This window comes from Felis catus, chromosome D4 (genome assembly GCF_018350175.1).
Source record: "Felis catus isolate Fca126 chromosome D4, F.catus_Fca126_mat1.0, whole genome shotgun sequence".
Taxonomy (NCBI): Eukaryota; Metazoa; Chordata; class Mammalia; order Carnivora; family Felidae; genus Felis; species Felis catus.
This window is the reverse complement of record NC_058380.1, coordinates 92,631,460-92,651,340: the sequence shown is the minus strand read 5'-3', so window position 1 is coordinate 92,651,340 and position 19,881 is coordinate 92,631,460. Positions and strand designations below refer to the sequence as shown.

At 67.6% G+C, this 19,881-nt stretch overlaps 1 protein-coding gene across 2 annotated transcripts in view; it reads left to right on the top strand.

The window, feature by feature from the left end:
* Positions 1–19,881, top strand: part of NOTCH1 (notch receptor 1) — a 44,250-nt gene that overhangs the window by 6,448 nt on the left and 17,921 nt on the right. For both annotated transcript variants that reach the window (XM_023243001.2, XM_045043239.1), the window contains 11 exons: positions 11,876–12,138; positions 12,632–12,970; positions 15,017–15,139; positions 15,554–15,787; positions 16,143–16,298; positions 16,526–16,711; positions 17,022–17,135; positions 17,916–18,029; positions 18,195–18,428; positions 18,523–18,633; positions 19,179–19,371. In XM_023243001.2, the coding sequence (XP_023098769.2) occupies positions 11,876–12,138; positions 12,632–12,970; positions 15,017–15,139; positions 15,554–15,787; positions 16,143–16,298; positions 16,526–16,711; positions 17,022–17,135; positions 17,916–18,029; positions 18,195–18,428; positions 18,523–18,633; positions 19,179–19,371 (2,067 nt within the window). The remainder of the gene's footprint in view (positions 1–11,875; positions 12,139–12,631; positions 12,971–15,016; positions 15,140–15,553; positions 15,788–16,142; positions 16,299–16,525; positions 16,712–17,021; positions 17,136–17,915; positions 18,030–18,194; positions 18,429–18,522; positions 18,634–19,178; positions 19,372–19,881) is intronic.

The window sequence follows — 19,881 nt, the reverse complement described above, 5'->3', positions numbered from 1 at the left end:
GGCGGGGCAGGGGTGGGGGGGATCTGAAGCCGGCTTACGTCAGCTCTCACCTTCTTGTGCAGGCTCGTCCAGAGTCCCAGAGGCTTTTACGAGCAGCTGACTTCGGGGCATCGTGACCGTGGGTCAGGATGTGTTTGATGATCCTGAAGTTTCCCAGTTCCGCCGGGGCCTGACCGTCTCTGGTTGGGTACGCGGACCCGGGCCTCGGTTTCCCCCTCTGTACGTGAGGGAGCTGGGTTTGGGGGCTCCTGGAGTTCTCCTGCAGGCGCGGCCCAGCAGGACCCCCGGCACAGGCCTGTAAACGCCTGGGTGGTGGCCACAGGTGGTGGGGGCGGGGGTGCCCGGGAATCAGGCCTCCTGCCTGGCAGGTTCCGCAGGTCTGGGGCCAGGGCCAGGGCCAGGCTCCGGTGTTCTCACCACCTGGCCCACCCGCCAGGAGGGGGCGGGTCCCTGCAGAGGGGGCCTCGGTTGACAGGTGTTCTGGAGGAAGGCCCTTCTCTGAAGCAGCCTGGGCGGGCTTCTCCTGGAGACCTCGCCCCGCCCCACCCTGCTCCTGGGACGCGGGTTGACAAATAGATTTGGGGGGCAGTGGATACCCGTATGGGGGTTTCGCTGGTCGATCACACGCACCATAAATTCTGTTATTTTAGCCACTTGAAGTGTACGATTCGGGAGCATTTGATACGTTCACGAGGTTCAACTACCACCGTCATCTGCTTCCAAAGCTTTGCCGCCCCCCCCCCCCACGCCGGTCCTACTCTCATGGCCTGTCTGGGGCCTGCACCTGTCCTCTCCCGCACTTGGGGCCTGCGTCCACCTTGCTGCCCCTGGCGCGAGTAAAAACGCTCCTCCCGCCGCATCCCTACAGCGCCTGCGTGCTCCCCCTCCGGGCCCGGCCCACGAAGTAGTCATCCCGTTTTCCCAGCCCCCCCCCCCCCACCGGCCCTGGCAAGCCCCGGTCTGCTCTCCGTTTCTGGATTGGCCTGTCCTGGACGTTTCACACCAGTAGGGCTCCCCCCGCGCCAAGCAGGGCTTGGCATGTCCCCGGGGGAGTCGCCCGGGAAAGCTTGGCACGCCTGCGGCCCCGGCCTGCTCAGGCTCCAGGTTCCCTCGCAGCCTGTGCTCTTGCCAGCCCCCACGCGGTGGCAGCCTGAGGAGCCCGCGGGGGGCCCGCAGAGCTGAAGCCCTGCAGGGGTGCGGTGGGAGGAGGGTTTTGACTGAGCACTTACTGCGTGCCAGGGGCAGGCAAGGTGGACGCAGGCCCTAAGTGCGGGAGAGGAGAAGGGACGTTTGAGAACCAGACTGTGGGACAGACAGCAGCCAGTGACAGAAGAGTAGCTGTGCCATCGTCACCTACCGTGTGCGGGGCCGGGTGCTGTGGGGACAGCCCAGCTGGGTGCACCAGGCCTGCTGCAGCCTCGGGGTGAGTCCTCTGGGGGGTGGGGGCGGCAGGCACGGGGGCCGGGCCAGGTCCCAGGCGACACAGCCCCAGCAGAGGATGTATGGCGGGAGCGGGCGGGCCCCCGGCCCCACCATCTGCCTGCTTGGGGGTCTTCCCGTGGGGTGAGAGCGTGTCTTTCCCTGGATTCTCAGTGTCAGCCCAGACTTCTATCCCTTGGTGTGTGTGTGGGGGGGGGGGGGCACTGTGCATCTCCGAGACCCCGGGGAACTCTCGGACAGAAACACCCCATATTTCACCATCAGGCGGTCCCTTCTGACCCCGCACCCACCTTAGGTGGCCCCCAAACAACTTTCCCCACTTTCCCCTAAGCTCAGGGGCAGGGATCAGCAGGGATCAGGATGTCTGTCATTAACACCTTAGAGTGAATTAGGTTAAGCATTGTCCTCTCCCTGATGCAAAGCTGCTGCTTTGAGCGGGTTGTGGACACCTCTGAGAGGCCCGGCCTCTCCCACCAGGCGGCCTGCCCCTTCTGCTGCCCTTTGTTGGGCTGGGGGCTTTCTCTGGAGGTCAGCCCTGGGGCTTCCCTCGCCCGAGCAGGAGGGTTGTCTGGGGCTCCCAGCTTCCTAGAAGGAGTCCTGCTTTCCAGTAGGCCTTGGTCAGGGGGGAGGTGTGCACTGGGGAGCCTGGCCTCTGACGGCCACCCTGCGGTTCCCAAACCCGAGCGTCCCTCGGGTACAGCTGCCAGCCCCTGCCGGGTCTCGGTCTGGCCGCCCAGTGCAGCGCTGGGGTGTCTCGGGATCAGGCCAGGCCCAGATGCTGCTTTTGTGGTCTCTTGACCCAGACGGCTCACCCCGCCAAGGAGGGGTCCCTCAGCCACAGGACACTTACAGCTCATCTGGCCCCACTCCACAGGCTGCTCAGAGATGGGTGGGTGGCGGGCGGGAGCCGGTCTGATCAGCGGGAAGTCAGGCCGAATGCTAGGCGGTGGTCTCTGAGATTTTCACCAGAGACGTGGCCCCGTTACCACCTGTGCTGTGCGGTCTGGGGATGGGACTCATCCTGGCCACGCTCTGAGCGGGTGAGAGGATTTGTCCCCAGCTGTCCCAGCTGACCCCTCAGTGGGCTGGCTGGCAGTCGCGTGCTCTCAGCGTTCCAGTTGGTTCGGTTGAGCTGGGAAAGCGGTCCCCTAGGCACTGTCCCTTCGTCACTGTCCCCTCATCGCTCTGTCCCCTCGTCACTCTGTTGACGCTGGTGATTTGCTGAGCAAACCGCTCCCCCCACGGGGGAGTCGAGGCCGGATGGTCGTGTCCATCCCACTGTGAGGGGTGGGGTCTGAGAGGTGGCCACAGGACATCCGAGACGCTTGCCCACCCACCCTGAGAGTTCTGGGACCCACACGGGTCACTGGGTTGGGCTGGGAAGAAGCTGTTGCTGTCCCTGGGGACCCTTCCGGGCCAGCCTCCTGCCGTCTTCACCCCACGGCGGCGGCCCGGCCTGGGTCACAGTTTGAGCCACAGGCATCTGCCCAGGGGGCCACCACTGTTGACCCTGTGCTGATGGGCCCGGGTTACGAGCCTGCTCCAGGCCCCTGGGGAGGAGTTTGCCCCCACTTACGCCTAGCTGGGCAGGCAGACCCAGGCCACAGCAGGCCTCCCACCAGCCCGGCCAGGCCGGGGGGGCACCAGAGGATAGGGTGGGCGGGGAGAGCGGTAGCTGGAGGCCTCTGGAAGGGTCAGCCATGCCTTCACAGCAGAGCCTTGTCGCCGGGCTGGGGACCTGCCTCCCACCATTTCCTCCGCGTTGGTTTGTTGATGAGCGGAAACTATACAGTTACTGGAAATGAGACGTTTGGGGAAGAAGCCAGAGTTTTGAGTGTGTGTATTTTTCCCAGCAGCTTTTTAGTAAGAGAGATGCTGAGTTCAGGCTGGGGGGTGGGGAGGTTCCTGCCCCTCGGGGCCCCGGTCTCCCCTCCCTCCCGAGAGGGCCTGGGTGAGGTCACTGCAGCGTGGGCCTTCCGGGTCAACCTGAGGACTCCTCCACCTGTTCGCCTGGCTGGTCCTGGCTCCCCCGGGGCAGCCCACGGGGCGGGGCTTCCCCCCCCTCTCCTCCCTCCAGTGGTCAGAATGAGGGCGGCCTCGGCCCTGTCTGGTTGAGCGTCAGATCGGGGAGCCAGGCGTGGCCGTGAGCCCCAGCATCCGTGTGTGGCTGGGGCTCAGAGTGTGGCGGCACCCTGCCCGGTGGTCCGGGGCCCCGGGTCCGGGCTCGGCTGGCCCCTGCGCCGCGCTCACTCGGGCCTGGGCCAGCGATGGGGGTGGGCGCAGAGCCGGAAGTGGAGGCCCGAGCAGGTGGGCGGCTCCAGGTTCCGGAAGACCTGGCTTCCAGCCTGCAGGGAGATGCCATCTACACTGGTAGCCGTGTACTGGGCTTTCCCCCATCGTAGCGCAGGGCTCCCACAGGGCTGGGGTAGTGGCCCAACCACCAGCACCGGCTTCCTTCTACCTACCATGTGGGCTCTGTGACCTTGGGCTGCCCACCCCCCTCTCTGAGGTCCTCTCCTTCAGGAGCTTGAGCCGGGCGGAGCATCCCACAGAGTTGCTGGCCGGTGGAGGTGCCGTCCTTGGGGTGCCCCCTTTGTGTTCGTGTGACTGACTGGGCCCGTGTGCCACCCTCCCCCTTGTCCGGACAGAACTCATTGGTTGAGGTTTACTCTGTCCTGGAGCCCTTGCCTCGTGCTGCAAGGTCTCGTCCAGAAAGCTGTCCCAGAGACCAGCCCTGCTTCAGCATTTGGGCAAGGTCATGGTGGGACAGAAGGTCAAGTCCAGCCCAAGAACTTCTCAGTATCCCTGCAGGGGAAGAAACCCCTCCAGAGGGCCCTGGACCCATGCCAACGGTCCCGGGACACCCGCGTGTCCCCAGAGGAGTGCAGGCCCCGCCCTCACCCCACCCCCACCCCGGGCCTTGTACGACTGGCTGGATTCTGTCTCCGGTATTCGCTGTGCCCCAGGGCACCTTGGAGGCGGTGCTGGGCCCAGGGTGACAGCCAGGTGTGCAAGCGTGGGGGGTGTGTGGGGCCTGGTGGCCCGTGGGGCCGGCCGTGCTCGGTGGGTGTGAGTGAAGAGAGGAGGCCAGATAGAACGGGGCTGGTGACTGGTGCGGGATGGCAGTGACCTTTGGGACCACTGCTGAGCGAATGCCTGTGCCTCGGCTCAGCCAGAGGCAGCCCACAGCTGGCCCTGACAGGGTCCGGGGCTGTCCCAGGGTCCTCGGCAGAGTGCCGCAGGGGCAGGCTGGGTGTGACGTCCGTCCCTGTCGTCTCAGCGCCTCCACTGCTTTCCAGGTAGGAGAGCCACAGGGGTGCTACGGGCGAGGGTGGTGGTAGGTGCCCAGCACAGGTGTGACCAGCCCTCCTGCTGGACAGGGACCCGGAGAAGTCCCACCTGCCAGCTGGCTGGGAGGCTTCCTGAGTCCCGGAGCTCTCCCCCATGCCGCATCCCCAGCCGGGGTTTTGGGTTTCGGCTGAGCTTGTGGGATGTAAGAATGCATTGTGTGCCCCAGCCCTCCAGGTGTGGGAGGGTCAGGTGGTCAGGTGAGGAGCCCAGGCCTCCCGGGCAGGGCATCTGGGGCCCAGGGGCACACACCCTCCCTCCTCCATGCTCGGAGCTCCTGCTTGACCCTCAGCTGCCTCTAGGGGGGCGGCCCTGCTCTCACTGCCTGGGTGGCTGGCTCCTGGCCACCGCCAGTGACAGCAGAAGTTAGGAGTTGCATTCACATCCAGGTGGTGCTGTGGGCATAATGCGCCCGAGCCCCCGGTTTTCCCATCTGTGAAATGGGCCCAGCGTGTAGCTTCAGGGCCATTGCGGGAACCCCACGAGCTGAAGCTGGCGGTCTAATTACGGGTCGTCTTTCATATCCTGGGGTCCACGTGAGGGGGTCCTTGGTGTCCTTGCCAGGCGCGGGGCACAGAACTGAGGTGCCCCTTGCGTGCTTGCCCTGGTCAGCCGCAGGGGTTGGGCGTACAGCCTTCTCCGCTCCCCACGTCCCCTGAGATGGCATCTGCTTCTGGGAGCAGAGGCGGGAAGTTGCCAGAATCATTTCTGGCTTTGGCGTGGAGCTTGGTCTGCAGTTGCTGACTTCATTAATCGAGTTTTGGATTAAGTCCTCCCTGTGGCCTCGTGAGCCTGTCGATTCCTTCATTGCATCTGAGCGACTGGGGTGCGGGTGTGGGTGCCGCCCTGCTGGGGAGCAGAGGCCCCCGAGGCTGTGGGGGGGGGCCCGCAGGCGTTCTGGGGACACGGTCGAGGGAGGACACGCGTCCCAACCTTGTCTCTAGTTTGCGGCTCTGTCTTCTGGGACACTGGGGGGCGGGGGGGGTGGTGTGTGCGGCTGGTTTTTCTGACGTGCCTCACAGCCCTGGCGCTCTCGTGACCCTGGGGGACCCCGTGCTTGCTGTCCCTGCAAGCGCCCGACCCCACACCATGGGTGGGCCTGGGTGCCTGCTGCCGGGCCAGCTCAGGAAGCCGCCCCTGCTTCCCACGTTGAGGGTGGGGCGGCTCTGAGTGACATGGGGACAATGAGCCATTTGGGGGCATTGTTTTCCCTGCGGTGGGAAAGGTGGCTTCCCGGGAGGGCAGGTGGTTCATCCTCCCACAAAGGGCTTCCCCCAGAGCCGAGGAAGGAGGAAGGAAGCCCGAGCTGTTCCTGCGCTTCCTGTTCCCAGCAGATTTTAGACCGTCCAGAGATGCAACCTGGGGAGAAGATTGGAGACAAAGCCGGGAGCGCTGTCAGCAGCTGTTTTGGCCGGAAGGCCTGGGCCCTCGGGGAAGGCTGCACCCCCCCACCCCACCCCCGCCCGCTGGGCTGCTCTTTTGGGCTGTGGGTCTGTCAGGAAGAGCCCTCGCTGCCCCCAAGGCCCTGGGAGCAGCCCCAGCCCACCAGGGGCCCGATCCCGCTGTAGTCGCTGCGCACCTGCCCCACCCTCACCCTGTGCCCCCTGAATGCAGGTCAGATGGGGGAGGGAGCTGGAGCAGAAAGGGATAGAAGCCGGGAGACAGCCCAGGGCTGGGGGGGGTGGGGGCGGGAGGGGCTTGAGTGCAGCGGAGGTGCTGGCAGGGTCCTAGCCCGCCCCGCGGACAGGTGTCCGGACAAAGGCTTCTGCGGGTCTGAAAGGAAGCCGGGGACTTTGGGGGTGAGGGCAGCGGGCCAGTGCCCACTTGCCCCAAGCCTCACCTCTCCTGGGGGCTTTGTTTCCCCAGAGCTGAGCTGTCCCCGCTGTCCCCAGTGGGAAAGGCCCCCAGCTCCACCCCCCTCCCGGGTAGGGCACAGGCCGGGGAGGCCCCTGAGCTCCCGCCTACCTACAGGCAGTGAGCAAATCACCACCTGGCAGCCAGTCCCTCCTGGAAGACAGGGGTTCCCTGCTGGGGTAGGGGGCGGGACTCGGACTGGCCTTTGCCCAAGGAGGGGCTGAGGTCCCAGGAGCACCCCCAAGCCCTGCCCAGAGAAAGACCCGGCTCCTTGACCCCCATCTCATGGCTCCACCTGTAGGGGACTGAGGTCCTGGCCTCAGTCTGCCCCTGTAGCAAGGGGCCAGAGCTTTCCCCACCCAGTCCACGGGTGGCCCCAGGTAGGGGGGCTGGGATGTGGGTGGTTCTCTTCTTCCCAGGCCGGGGGTCTCAGAAACTCCTGGCCCAGCCGCGCAGGGGTGGGTGGGCCTGGCTTCGCGGCAGCGGCCCCCAGTGTTGTGGTTTGGGTGGAAGGCAGTGGCCTTGGCGGGCCTCTGCTTTGCACTGCGGTGCTGGGCTCTGGGAGGAGCTTCAGCCTCCCGTCCGTGCCCACCCCTTGTCACCAGGGGACTCCGGTGATGTGGCGTTGGCTGCCCCGTACAGCAGGAGCCCGAGGGCCCCAGACTCCGCTTCCTGGGCAGAAAGCTCGAGGAGGGGCAGCAGTGGCGATTCGGGGAGGGGGCTTCTAGGCCCGCATTCTGCTCGGCAGAGGTGGAGTTGGTTAAGGAGGGGATGGCTCCTTGCCTCCAGGTGGCTTCTTGCTGTAAGGACGCGGGCTGCCCGGTGGCGGGGGCAGGGCGGTGCTGTGCTGCCTGGAGGTCCTGGTGGGTCAGCTCTGTGCAGGGGAAGTCCTGTGTCCCCACAGATCCCCTCAGACACAGCAGCTCAGCTGGGCCGGTAAATCTGTTCCCAGGAACGCGGTAGGAAATGCACACATCAAACCCAGCGCTGCCTGGAGTGAGTGCCCTCTGCCCAAACGGCCAGGTCACCAGATGAGGGGCACGTGCGGTCCCCTTGACCCCCCACCCCCACTGCACTCCTGGGAAACTGAGGTCCCGGCAGGCAGAGTGGGGCGGGGAGCCCCTCCTGCACCCACCCCCCCCACCCCCCGAAGTTCCTTTGATCGAACTGCATTTCAGCTGTGCCCCCAGGAGGCCCCTGTCCTGGAGAATCTCGGGTTCCTCCTGAGGACACAAGGAGGGGTGCCACCTCACTGCCTCCCACCGGCTGGCGGGGGGTGGGGGGCGCAGGGCCCCACCCCCGGACCACAAACTCCTTGAGGGCAGAACTGAGTACAGCACTTCTCCCTGCTTAGTCCTTCCGTCTCTTCCTAGTTTGGGGCAGAGGGAGCTGTCATCTGTCCCCTGGGGGTGGCAGATGGCCGCTTAGCTTAGAAAAGAAAACAGTGCAATTTAGAATTAGTCCCGGGTGAAAGGTCGAGGCAACGTCTGCCTCCGGATGCTCCCCGGACTTGCATTTCTATGGAGCGGCGCTGGCGGGCAGGGAGGGCAGGAGCCAGCACAGTGGAAATATTGAGGCGGGGAACAAAGCGTCCTCGTCCTCGGCTGTGGGGCCACAGGCCCGGCAGCCACTTGGCGCTCCTCGCGGGGCAGGGGGACAGGGTGTCTGCCCGGAGCCCGGCCCCCTGGTGGTCCCTCCACAGCCCTTCCCCTGGAGCACCCCCCCCCCCGCCCCACCTGTCACTCACCTGCTGCTTGGGCTGCCTGGGGGTTCCAGGACAGGACCGGACCACAGGCAGGGGGAGGAGCAGACACTGGGCGGCCTCCTTCAGGAGGGCCGCGGGGCCGACAGGAGGGCTTGCTTCGGTCACTCGAGGCCCTGAGCTGGGCCCGCTGTAGGAAGCCTCTCCATTTCCAGGCAGGTGTGGGGTACGGTTTTCCTAGTCAAGCCCAGTGCCATCCCCGCCAGGGGCCTGCACTGACCCCCCCCCAGGGCCAGCGTGGAGGACAGACTGGCCACGTCCAAGCAGGGGCCTTATGGTCCCTCCTGCCCCCGCAGGGAAGTCTGGGTGGCGTGGGCAGAGGGGGCCCCGGGGGGGGGGGCGTCCCCGCAAAGCTCCAGTGTATGGCCAGGTCGGGGGAGAGGCGCTCGCAGGTGCAGAGGAGAAAGCAACGTCCCGGCCGCGGGCGGCCCGGAGCTGGAGCACCCCAGAGTGGGGGTGGCGGGGAGGGTGGCCTCGGGACTGGCCCAGACGTCCGCACTCGCCTCGAGGCCCAGACGCTGTGCCGGGCTTGGTGCTTCCTCTTGGCTCAGGCTCCCGGCCCAGCCCCGGTCGTACCTCGGACCCCACACACCACACAAAACACCTGCCTCTACTGTTCCGTCTCCAGGGGCCGCCCCTCCTGTAGCTGGGGCGCTGACGGTGCGCGGCAGCCGTGGGGCTGGGCGGCGTGCCTTCGCGGCGGTGTCCGCCCGGCCTGGCCAGGAGCAGGGGAGACAATGGGCCCTGTCAGCTGCCGCCTTCCCCCGCGGAGGAGCCTCCTTGGCTCCTGCCCCGCCCGCCCTGGTTGGCGGCCCGCCGCGCCCGGCTGGGAGCAGCTGCCGCCCGCGTCCCTGGCCACAGGCGCACCTGCTCCCCGGCCAGCCTTTGTCCGCACTACCGACGCCTGATTTATTGGCATGTTTTCCCTTGCTGGCCCGGCGTAACCCAGCCTCGTTGGCTAGGATGTGACCCGTCCAGGTGGGTTCTCCCGCAGTCTTCCCACGGGGGTCCCCACTCGGGGGGGTGGGGGCGGGGGGCTGGAGAGCAGGGGCCCGTTCACAGGGATATTGTCCCGTGGCTGGAGGGTCTGGGGTGTGCGTCCGGGCAGAGCCTTCTGGTGCCTCTGGGGACGCCCAGCGTCCTGACGAGTTAGGGATTGGTCTGGTGGCAGGGGAGCCCCAGGGACACCCTCTGGGACCACGAAGGCCTCCCCCCCCCCCTCAAGCCAGCAGGGCTCAGAGAGGGAGAGGGTGGTGTGGATGAGGTGGGCTCCCACCCTGCTCTGATGACCAAGCGCCCTCTCTCCAGTACCCACCACCCGCCCGCTCCGTCAGTGGCTGGGACAGAAAAAAGAGCCTTTTCTCCAAGCGGTGAGCGGTGGCCAGCTCCCGCCTGACAATGGAGGGCATTGATAGGTTGGGGGAGGCGCTGCCTTGCCCCCCCCATCCCCCATCGCTGCACTCCGAGCCCACAGTGCCACTCGGGCCGGGACCGGGCGGTCTGTAACTGGATCCGCGCACCCCCTTCCCCAGCCTCCCGGGGTGTGGCCGTGCCGGGGTGAGGGGACCTGCTCCTGGGTCTGTCCGTCTCACAGGAGCCGGCCGGCCCCACTGCGCCCTTCTGACCAGGCTGGGCAGGAGCCTCACTCCGCCTGAGTTCCCTCCCTGGGGCCCCGGAGGCGGCTTGTTTTCTTTAAGCCAGTTGGTTTGGGACTTTTGGCTTCTGACAACAGATGGTGAGCCCCAGTGGCCATTTCGTGTTGTCCTTGTCCGCCGCACCCAAGCCGTAGCCGCAGAGAAAAGCCCTCAGGGAGACAGTTGCCTCCCAGGCATGCAGAGACCCCAGCCCCTCCAACGGCCACCCCACCCATGCAGGTTTGATTCCAGCTCCTGGGTCAGGCGGGGGGGGGGGGGGGGGGGGGGGGAGGCAGTGAGGACGAACAGGCTGCCCTCTGCTGAGGGTGGAGGTCCCCGTGTGACGGGTGGGCTCTGAAAGCGGGGGTGTTTTCATGTTTGGGAGAGCCCCCTCTTCGTCCGGGGACCCGAGGTTCCCCGCCAGCCCCCGCCTCTGCCAGGGGGAGGAGGCCCCGCCCACCCAGGGCCCAGGACTGTGGGTGCAGCCTCCCGGCTGCCTTCCCAGGCCATGGCGGCCCGGGGGCGGGCCGGGGGCACGTTATGCCTCAGAGGCTTTGCCCCTGGGAAGAACAATGCCTGGCTGGTCCCAGAGCCTTTCCTGAGCATTTCCCTCGAGTACAAGGCCACAAGGTGACCTCGGTGGGCAATTTGTGGCCCAGGTTCCAGAAGCCGGACCAACAGGTGGCCAAGGGAGGCCCTGTGGTGGGGTGACATGTGCTGAGCCCTGTCCCTGCAAAGAAGCTGTGAGAACCCCCCCTCCCCCCCGTTCATCTGCTCCTGTTGGAGACTGAGCAGTGTGCTGAGAGGCACAGCATAGACCCGGCAGACATGGTGGCCTTCACCCCCACGCTCCCCCCGCTCCCCCCTGTTCCCCTTGCTCTCCCCTGTTCCCCCTGCTCCCCAGCCCGGCCGGCTCGCCAAGAGCTCCTGGCGCACCTTGATTTCTCCTGCTGGGAAATGGGTTTGTCTGCTCCCAGCTGATGTTGCCTGGACATCGTGCAGACTTGATGCCAAAGGGGGAGACCGTGTCTGGGCACTAAGTGTGGGTGGGGGATGGGCTGCCAGCTGTGGTGCTCCCAGTGGTGCTCCCGGCAGGTGAGACCCCGGTGGGAGCCACTCTGCTGTGTCTACAGCCTTATGTCTGTTGATCACGTGGGCATTGAAACAAGAGAAGCTGGGGGGCGCCTGGGTGACCCAGTCAGTTACCCGTCCGACTTCGGCTCAGGTCACGATCTCGCGGTTCGTGGGTTCGAGCCCCGCGTCGGGCTCCGTGCTGACAGCTCAGGGCCTGGAGCCTGCTTCCGACTCTGTGTCTCCCTTTTGCTCTCTCTGTCTCTCTCTCAAAAATAAACATTTAAAATTAAAAAAAAAAGAAGAAAAAAAGTAAAGCCGCGGACTGTTTTTTTACCCAAATAAGGCACGTTGGTTACAGAACAGCTTGAGGTAGGAAGAGGAGACCAGCCCCCCACACCAAAGGGTCTCGGGGCACCCCCTCCCTGGGAACGGCTGTGGGCCCGTGTGTCCCCTTCTCTGTGGCCACACAGACGCTCCCGAGGGTTTTGCGATCAGGTCCGGCCTCACGGGGCCTGCTGGTCTCCAGCCCGTTGCCCCAGTTAACATGAGGTGAAATTCACTTAACGTACGGTTCACCGCTTGAAGGCGCACGGCGCTTGGCCCACGCGTGAGGTCGTGCGGCCCCCACCGCTGTCTGGTCCTGGGACGTGCCGCCCGCGGCGGGGCCCGACAGCGGCTGGCGCTCCCCGGGGACGGTGCGGGGTGCCGGGGCCGGGCGGACGGGGAGCCGGTGGGAGTAACCGCTCCGGCCTGTCTGCTGCAGCTGTAGCGGTGCCTTCGCGGGCCGGCGATGCCAGGCGCCCAACCCCTGCCTCAGCGCCCCCTGCAAGAACGCGGGGACGTGCCACGCGGTGGACCACGGCGGCACGGTGGACTACGCCTGCGCCTGCCGCCTGGGCTTCTCCGGGCCCCTCTGCCTGACGCCCCGGGACAACGCCTGCCTCGCCAAGCCCTGCCGCAACGGTGGCACCTGTGACCTGCTCACGCTGACCGAGTACAAGTGCCGCTGCCCCCCGGGCTGGTCAGGTGAGGGCCGCCCCCCCCCACCCCGACCCCGGCCCTCCCCCCACTGCCCGTGTACCGTGACGTGCTGGGAGAAGGCCAGGGCTTTCTGCAGTCTGTGACCCCCGCCCTCGAGTCCCCGGGCCCCTCTCTAGCCCCGACATCTGCTCCGGGAACCCCGGGGCTCCCTGCCTCTGCGAGGAGGGGGCCCTCCCTCCGTCTAGTGAGGTCCCCAGGGCCCGCTGGCCCTGCATCAGGAGCCCCGACGGCGAGCTCTCCAGAGAACACGAACTCTGGAGGGGACAGTCTGGGCCCGGTCTCGGGGGCCCCCTGCCCCCGCTGGCCGTGTGTCCCGGGAACCTCGGTCCCCATCTCCAGGAAGATGGCCGTGTCCTGTCGTGGGGTCCCGGCAATTAAAGAGACCGTGCTGACAGGTTTGCGCCAGGCTGGCGCCTCCACGGTGCCTGGAAGTTGTCCCTGGACACCGGCGTGACCCCTCCCCCCCCTCGCCCCCTAGGGAAGATGTGCCAGCAGGCCGACCCGTGTGCCTCCAACCCATGTGCCAACGGCGGCCAGTGCCTGCCCTTCGAGGCCTCGTACATCTGCCGCTGCCCGCCCGGCTTCCACGGCCCCACCTGCAGGCAGGATGTCAACGAGTGCGGCCAGAGCCCCGGGCTCTGTCGCAACGGAGGCACCTGTCACAACGAGGTCGGCTCCTACCGCTGCACCTGCCGCGCCACCCACACCGGCCCCCACTGCGAGCTGCCCTACGTGCCCTGCAGCCCCTCACCCTGCCAGAACGGGGGCACCTGCCGCCCCACGGGGGACACCACCCACGAGTGCGCCTGCCTGCCAGGTACTGCCCCGGGGAGGCCCCGGGGGTGCGGGCCGGGCCGGGGCTCGGAGGACGGTGTCCCAGCACACACAGGACGGCGGGCGGGTCTGGAAAGGGGGTACCAGTTAGGGGAGCCTGGCACAGGGTCCGGGCACCTCCCTGGTCTCCCACCTTCTCACTTCTGCCTGGGGGTGGGGTCCGCTGCAGCCGCCCAGCACTTGTCCCCCATGCCAGGGACCCGGGGTCCCTGCAGCCCCCAGGGCGGGCTCCTGGCTGAGCCTGGCTAGACGGGCGTATCCTCCCCAGTGCTCCCTCTGCCCCGCGGGTGCCACTGCCCTCATGGCCCCTGACTCTTTGCCCTGCTCTGAGCCCCTCACCTTGAATTCTCCAGAGCCACGTGCAAGTTAGGGAACGAGGCGCAGCTGCAGGGACATCCTCGTTTGTGCCTCCCCGGGTCTCTTGTTTCCATGTGGTTGGAGCTCACGTCGCTGCCCCCCCCCCCAGGTGGCCTGGCTGTGGGGGCTGGTGTGGGACATCCGCCCCTGCTGGTCCCCCAGCGGCTCCACTGTCCCTGCTGTAGGGGCCGGTCTTCCCGCTGTAGCTTTTGAGTCAGTTTTGCGGCTGGTGATCTAAAAATAATAACGTTGGCGAGAGGCTTAAAAACCTCCTGGGTCGGTGGGGTTTGGGTCCTGGACGCGACGGGAGGATTGACCCAGCGGCCCCTGCAAAGGGGAAGCGTTCTGCCTGCCTGTCCACCACCAAGCCCGGGGCCTCGTCACCGCACCAGCCAGCTTTGTGTGCGGGCTCGAAGGGCACGCGTTTCCTGAGTGTCGCTGGGTGTTCCCCTTGCCCCCTGACCACCCCAGGGCTGCTGGCTGGCCAGCTGTCCCTGGGGGCCAAGAGATAAGCCCACTCTCCAGGCCCGCCCCTGGGTTCTGGGTTCAGATGCCTTTTTGCTGGCCTGGTGACCTCGGGCCTGGGACCTCACATCCAGCCACGTGTCTCAAGAGAAGCCTGCCCTCCAGGGGCCACAGTGAGGGCTGGAGGACGTGGGCTGTGGGGCGACCCGCCAGGGGACACCCTGTTCATGGAGTTGGTGCTGGCTCCCGCTGGGGCCAGCGGGGCGAGATTCTCCCGGTGAGGGCTCGCCAGGCTTGTGTGCCGCACGGCCCTGTAGGAGACCCTCGGAGGTATTGGGGTGGGGGGCGGGGAGGCGTGCTCAGGCCCCTACAACGTACATGGGAGTCAGAACTCGGGCTCCGGGCTCTGATTTGGGGCACTCCCTCTAAAACACTGTCCACTGTCCACTTCAGCTCTTCTAGACCACCTGCTTTACCCCCCAGGGCACCGGTGGGGTGGGCGGCCCGAGGGAGGGGATCGGCTCTCCTCGGGCAGGAGACAGGTTCAAAGGCGCCCCGGGAGGGGCATTAATTAGTAACTGGCTGTAGGTTTGGGCTCTTGCCAGGCACACCTTTGTGGGTTGATGATTGAACCGGCGGGAGTTGAGCGGGTTAATAGGTGACTGGTGTGGAGGCGACGTTGACAGAGGTTGGCCCGGCTTGGGGGGGTGGGGGGGGAGAAGCGGGCATCACACCTCTGTTCCGGGGAAGCTGAGGGCCGCGTGTCCGCCCTGCCTCCTCCGGGCTTCTGCCTGGAGCCCTCCCCGACCCCAGCACAGCGCCTCACCTGCAGGCAGCACCCGCTTACAGCCGCCCGTGGTTAACTCTGCTACACGGGATTTTTACGACGCCACGTCCAGGATCCCGTGTTCCCAAGTCCCCGTCTGTTCAGCGGGCCCTTTGCGCAATGATTCCTCAGAGAGGAACGTGTCACACGTGGGCCCTGGAGTGTGGGGCCTGGTCACACGGGGACCAGGGGGACCAGGGGATGGGGCTTGGACCCCGAGGGCCCCGAGGTGGTGGGCGTCCCGGGGCAGGCCCTGAGGGGAGCGGGGGGTGGGGGGCGGCAGCTGGTCCAGAGCAGGGTGTCGTGGGTCCAGCCAGGAAGATGCTGGGGCGAGCACAGATGGGCAGGGCCTGACCGGGCTCCTGGCTCCCCCTGCCGCAGGCTTCACCGGCCAGAACTGCGAGGAGAATATCGACGACTGTCCCGGAAACAGCTGCAAGAACGGAGGCACCTGCGTGGACGGCGTGAACACTTACAACTGCCGCTGCCCGCCCGAGTGGACAGGTGCACACGCAGGGGAGCGCCCCCCGCCCGACACAGTGCCCGCACGGGGAGCGCGGCCCGGGAAGGGCGGCGTGGCCCGGGGCAGCCCCTGCCCGCGACCGGGGGGCCGAGGCCCCCGCCCTACCGTCAGCTCGTCTGTGCGGGTCGCGTGCGGCCCCCCAGGCAGGGCCGCGCCACAGTCGGGTCCCCCGGGCTTCGGCCAAGCTGGGGATGGCGGACAAGCGTGGGCCCCCCGGAGCACCGGTGCCCACAGCAGAGCGACGGGGCCAGGGCCCAGCCAGGCCGGGGGGCCGGGGGGCAGCGGGGATACAGCGGTCCAGGCTGCAGTGGGTGGAGGAGTCTGCCTGGGAAGGCTTCCCGGGGGCGGTGGCCCCGGGCCCGGTGGTCGAGGCGTGACGGGCTGGGCCCCCGCAGGCCAGTACTGCACCGAGGACGTAGACGAGTGCCAGCTGATGCCCAACGCCTGCCAGAACGGCGGGACCTGCCACAACACCCACGGCGGCTACAACTGCGTGTGCGTCAACGGCTGGACGGGGGAAGACTGCAGCGAGAACATCGATGACTGTGCCAGCGCCGCCTGCTTCCACGGGGCCACCTGCCACGACCGAGTGGCCTCCTTCTACTGCGAGTGTCCTCATGGCCGCACCGGTGAGCGCCCCGGCCACGGGGGGCGGGGCTGCCCCCGAGGCGGGTCTGGGGGGTGGGGGGTGGGCACAGGGGACGTGGCACCACCTCCCTGGGCTCCCCGGCCCTGCCCGGCGTGCGCGGCCTCGCTCAGGCGCACGGCTGCTGGCTTTTGCCGAAGGGGCCTTTCTGGAGGGAAGGAGGCCGGGGGTGCCCGGGGCAGGCCTGCTGGGGACGAGCCCCCCAGGGTAGCCTGAGGGTCGTGGGCCCGACGGGGCCGCCGGGCAGCGTGGCCGTGGGAGGCCCGTCCCTGTGGAGCCGGGCGGCGGACCCAGGCCGGGAGAGGCAGTGCCCCGCTGACCGCGGCCGCCCCGCCCAGGTCTGCTTTGCCATCTCAACGACGCCTGCATCAGCAACCCTTGCAACGAGGGCTCCAACTGCGATACCAACCCCGTCAACGGCAAGGCCATCTGCACCTGCCCCTCCGGGTACACGGGCCCGGCCTGCAGCCAGGACGTGGACGAGTGCTCGCTGGGTGCGCCGGGCGAGTCGTGCGGTGGGGGACCGGGGAGTCTGGGACGTCGACTCTGCCCTCAGAGGGTTCCTGGTCTGACGGGGGAGGCGTGACACCCCCCGCCCCCCGCCTCCAACAGAGAAGACTGCCAGTCTGATGGGGGAGGCGGGCATGCCCCAGAATGGTCCGGTGGCCGGGGTGCCTGAAGCAGGCTCTCACCGCTGCTGCCCCGCCCCGGCCCCTACCAGGCGCCAACCCCTGTGAGCACGCGGGCAAGTGCATCAACACGCTGGGCTCCTTCGAGTGCCAGTGTCTGCAGGGCTACACGGGCCCACGCTGCGAGATTGACGTCAACGAGTGCATCTCGAACCCGTGTCAGAATGACGCCACCTGCCTGGACCAGATCGGGGAGTTCCAGTGCATCTGCATGCCGGGTACGTGGAGCCAGCCTCCTGCCTGTCGGGGTGACCCCGCTGCGGCGCCCCTGGCGACCGCTCTGTGCCCCCGGCCTCCGCGCTCGCCCGGGCCAGCCCGCGGGGCACCAGCCCAGAGGGCAGCGCCAGGGCTTGGGGGGCGGGGGGCCCGGGAGCCAGGTGAGCCGTAGGAGAACAGGTACGGAGGGTGCTGGCCAGTCGCCTCTGCCGGCAGCTGGCGTGGGCGTCAGTCTCTCTGCCCTGAGCTGCGGTGGGGGGTGGCTGTGGCTATTCACGGACCCCTGTGCCCCCTCCCCGCCCCCCGCCCCAGGCTATGAGGGCGTGCACTGTGAGGTCAACACGGACGAGTGCGCCAGCAGCCCCTGCCTCCAGAACGGCCGCTGCCTGGACAAAATCAACGAGTTTCTGTGCGAGTGCCCCACAGGTGAGGCCCGTCCCCAGCAGGGCTGCTGCCCAGCCCCCACCCTCCCTCTGGGGGAGGCGGGCCGGGAGCTCCGACGACCCACTAGGAGGCCTAGCTCAGGTCTGGGCCTGGTCCTACGGGAGCCCCTTCTCCTGTCCTGAGGGGCACCGGGCAGGTCCCCCAGGGACTGACCTGCAAGGACTTCACTTCGGGAGTGGTCAGGCCAGGCCAGGTCAGGCTGGGCTTAGGGGGAGCCCGGGACCCAGAAATCCTCCCTGCCGCTGGGGCTCCCCTGGGAGCGGGATTATAGTCCCCAGGTCCCCGGGGAGCTTAGGTGGTGAAGAGATGCCAGCCCGGCTCTCTGAGGGCTCGCAGCTGGGAGGGAGTCGGCCTGCCCCGCCCTCCCCACCTCTGCTGGCCTGCAGTAGACACAACAGGAGGGCTCTAGGAGCCTGCGGCCGGAGGGTCTGTAGGTCCAGGACGCCGACACTCGGGAGGCCTGGCAGGTCAGAGCCGTGGGCCTGCAAGGTGTCAGTCAGCCGTCCCAGACGCTGAGTGGGGGACCTCATTCACCGCGGGATGGCTGGGACCATAGTAGCCGGGGTCTGTATGAGAAAAGCCCCTCCTGCAGGGGCAGGGGCAGGGGCAGGAGCTGAAAGGGAGCAAGAGAGGTCAGGAGGGCTACTGAGCCCTGGCCGGAGTGTGGCCTGGAGAGGGACTCCCTGCTGTGGCCCGGCGGGGGCTCGGCCACGGGGCCCCTGGCACCCATTGCGTCCGACTGCCTCCCTGTCCTCGCCGCAGGCTTCACCGGGCACCTGTGTCAGTATGACGTGGATGAGTGTGCCAGCACGCCTTGCAGGAACGGCGCCAAGTGCCTGGACGGGCCCAACACCTACACCTGCGTGTGCACGGAAGGTGCGGGGCCGGTGGACAGAGGGTGGGCAGGCTCCCGGGTCTGGGGAAGGGGCGGGGAGTCCCGTGATGAACGGCACGCTCCCCCCTCTGCTCCGGGAGAGCCCGGGCCTGGTTGGGGCCTTTCCGGGAGCAGCCACCCTGAGTGCCCTTGGCCTTGCCCTGTAGGCTACACGGGGCCGCACTGCGAGGTGGACATTGACGAGTGTGACCCCGATCCTTGCCACTACGGGTCGTGCAAGGATGGCGTTGCCACCTTCACCTGCCTGTGCCGGCCGGGCTACACGGGCCACCACTGCGAGACCAACGTCAACGAGTGTCACAGCCAGCCCTGCCGCCACGGCGGCACCTGCCAGGACCGTGACAACGCCTACCTGTGCCTCTGCCTCAAGGGGACCACAGGTGCCTGGGGGGGAGCGGGGGGGGGGCGGGGGGTGTGTGTTGGGGGGACGGTGGGCGGGCCCAGGAGCTGACCTCCGGTGCTGCCCACCGCCAGGACCCAACTGTGAGACCAACCTGGATGACTGTGCCAGCAGCCCCTGTGACTCAGGCACGTGTCTGGACAAGATCGACGGCTACGAGTGCTCGTGCGAGCCGGGCTACACAGGTGAGCGGCCTGGGGTCTAGGGACCGCTGGGGCTCTGCCCCTCCCAGGCCCCTCAAGCCCTTGCTGCAGGGGCCGAGGTCAAGGCCAGCGACTCAGCCGGGTCCCCAGGTGGGCAGGACGGGGCAGGCCTCCACCCAGGGCCCAGCTCTCCGGCTGCCAGCCTCGGCCCATTGGGGCAGAGACCACGGGAGGCCTGGGGCTCTGACCAGGACCGGGACGGGCACCCTCGAGCCCTTTATCCCTGGTCAGGGCAGACTCCTCTGGGCGTGCGTCCCGTGTCTTCCCCGAAGGCGTCTCTGGGCGGTTGGGCTGACGCCGGCCTTGTCCCCTGGGCCCGGCCGGCTGGCACTGTGCTCCCATGCGAAGCCCCCGCTTACCCAGGTTACACCTCGGGAGGACCCGGGGAGAGGGGTTGGGTGTCGTCCCTGGTTCAACAGGGGCAAACTGAGGCTCCGAGGGGCCAGAACTTGCTCACGAAGACCCCCCTGCCCCTTCTCCCGGGGGGGCCCGGCTGTGGGTATCTGAGCCCCCCTCCCCGCTTCCAGGGAGCATGTGCAACGTCAACATCGACGAGTGTGCGGGCAACCCCTGCCACCACGGGGGCACCTGCGAGGACGGCACCAACAGCTTCACCTGCCGCTGCCCCGAGGGCTACCACGGCCCCACGTGCCTGTCCGAGGTCAACGAGTGCAGCAGCAACCCCTGCATCCACGGGGCCTGCCGGGACAGCCTCAACGGGTAGGTGCGGGCGGGAGCTCTGTCCCCGGAGGCTGGCGGGTGAGGGAGAGGCCTGCGCGGAGCCTCAGACAGGCCGGGAGCGGGAGTGGGTGCCCCTCACGGGCAAGGGCTCGCAGGGCCCTCGCCGGCTCCTGGCGTGTGCTCAGCACGGCCACGTGTGGTCACGGGGCCCCGGACGCGCTTGTGGGTCAGCGGCAGCCAGCACGCATGTGTGTGACACCGGGGTCTACCTTGTTCTCCGTCCTGGCTGCTGAAACGGCTCCCATCCCGCCGTGAGGTGGGAGGTGAAAGGGGCACGCCTGGGTCCATGTTGAGGAGGTGGCCAAGGTCGCCTAAGGATGGGGGTCTGGGGGCCAGCAGCGTGGTCACAGTCCCAACCCCACCTCCAAGCAGGAGAGGGGCTGCAGGTGGAGTTCACCAGCCGTGCCTGTGTAACAGAAGAGTGCGAACCGGTGGGGTTCATTCAGAGAGCTCCTGGCTGAGGGCAGCTGGAGGTGCCGGGAGGGTGGC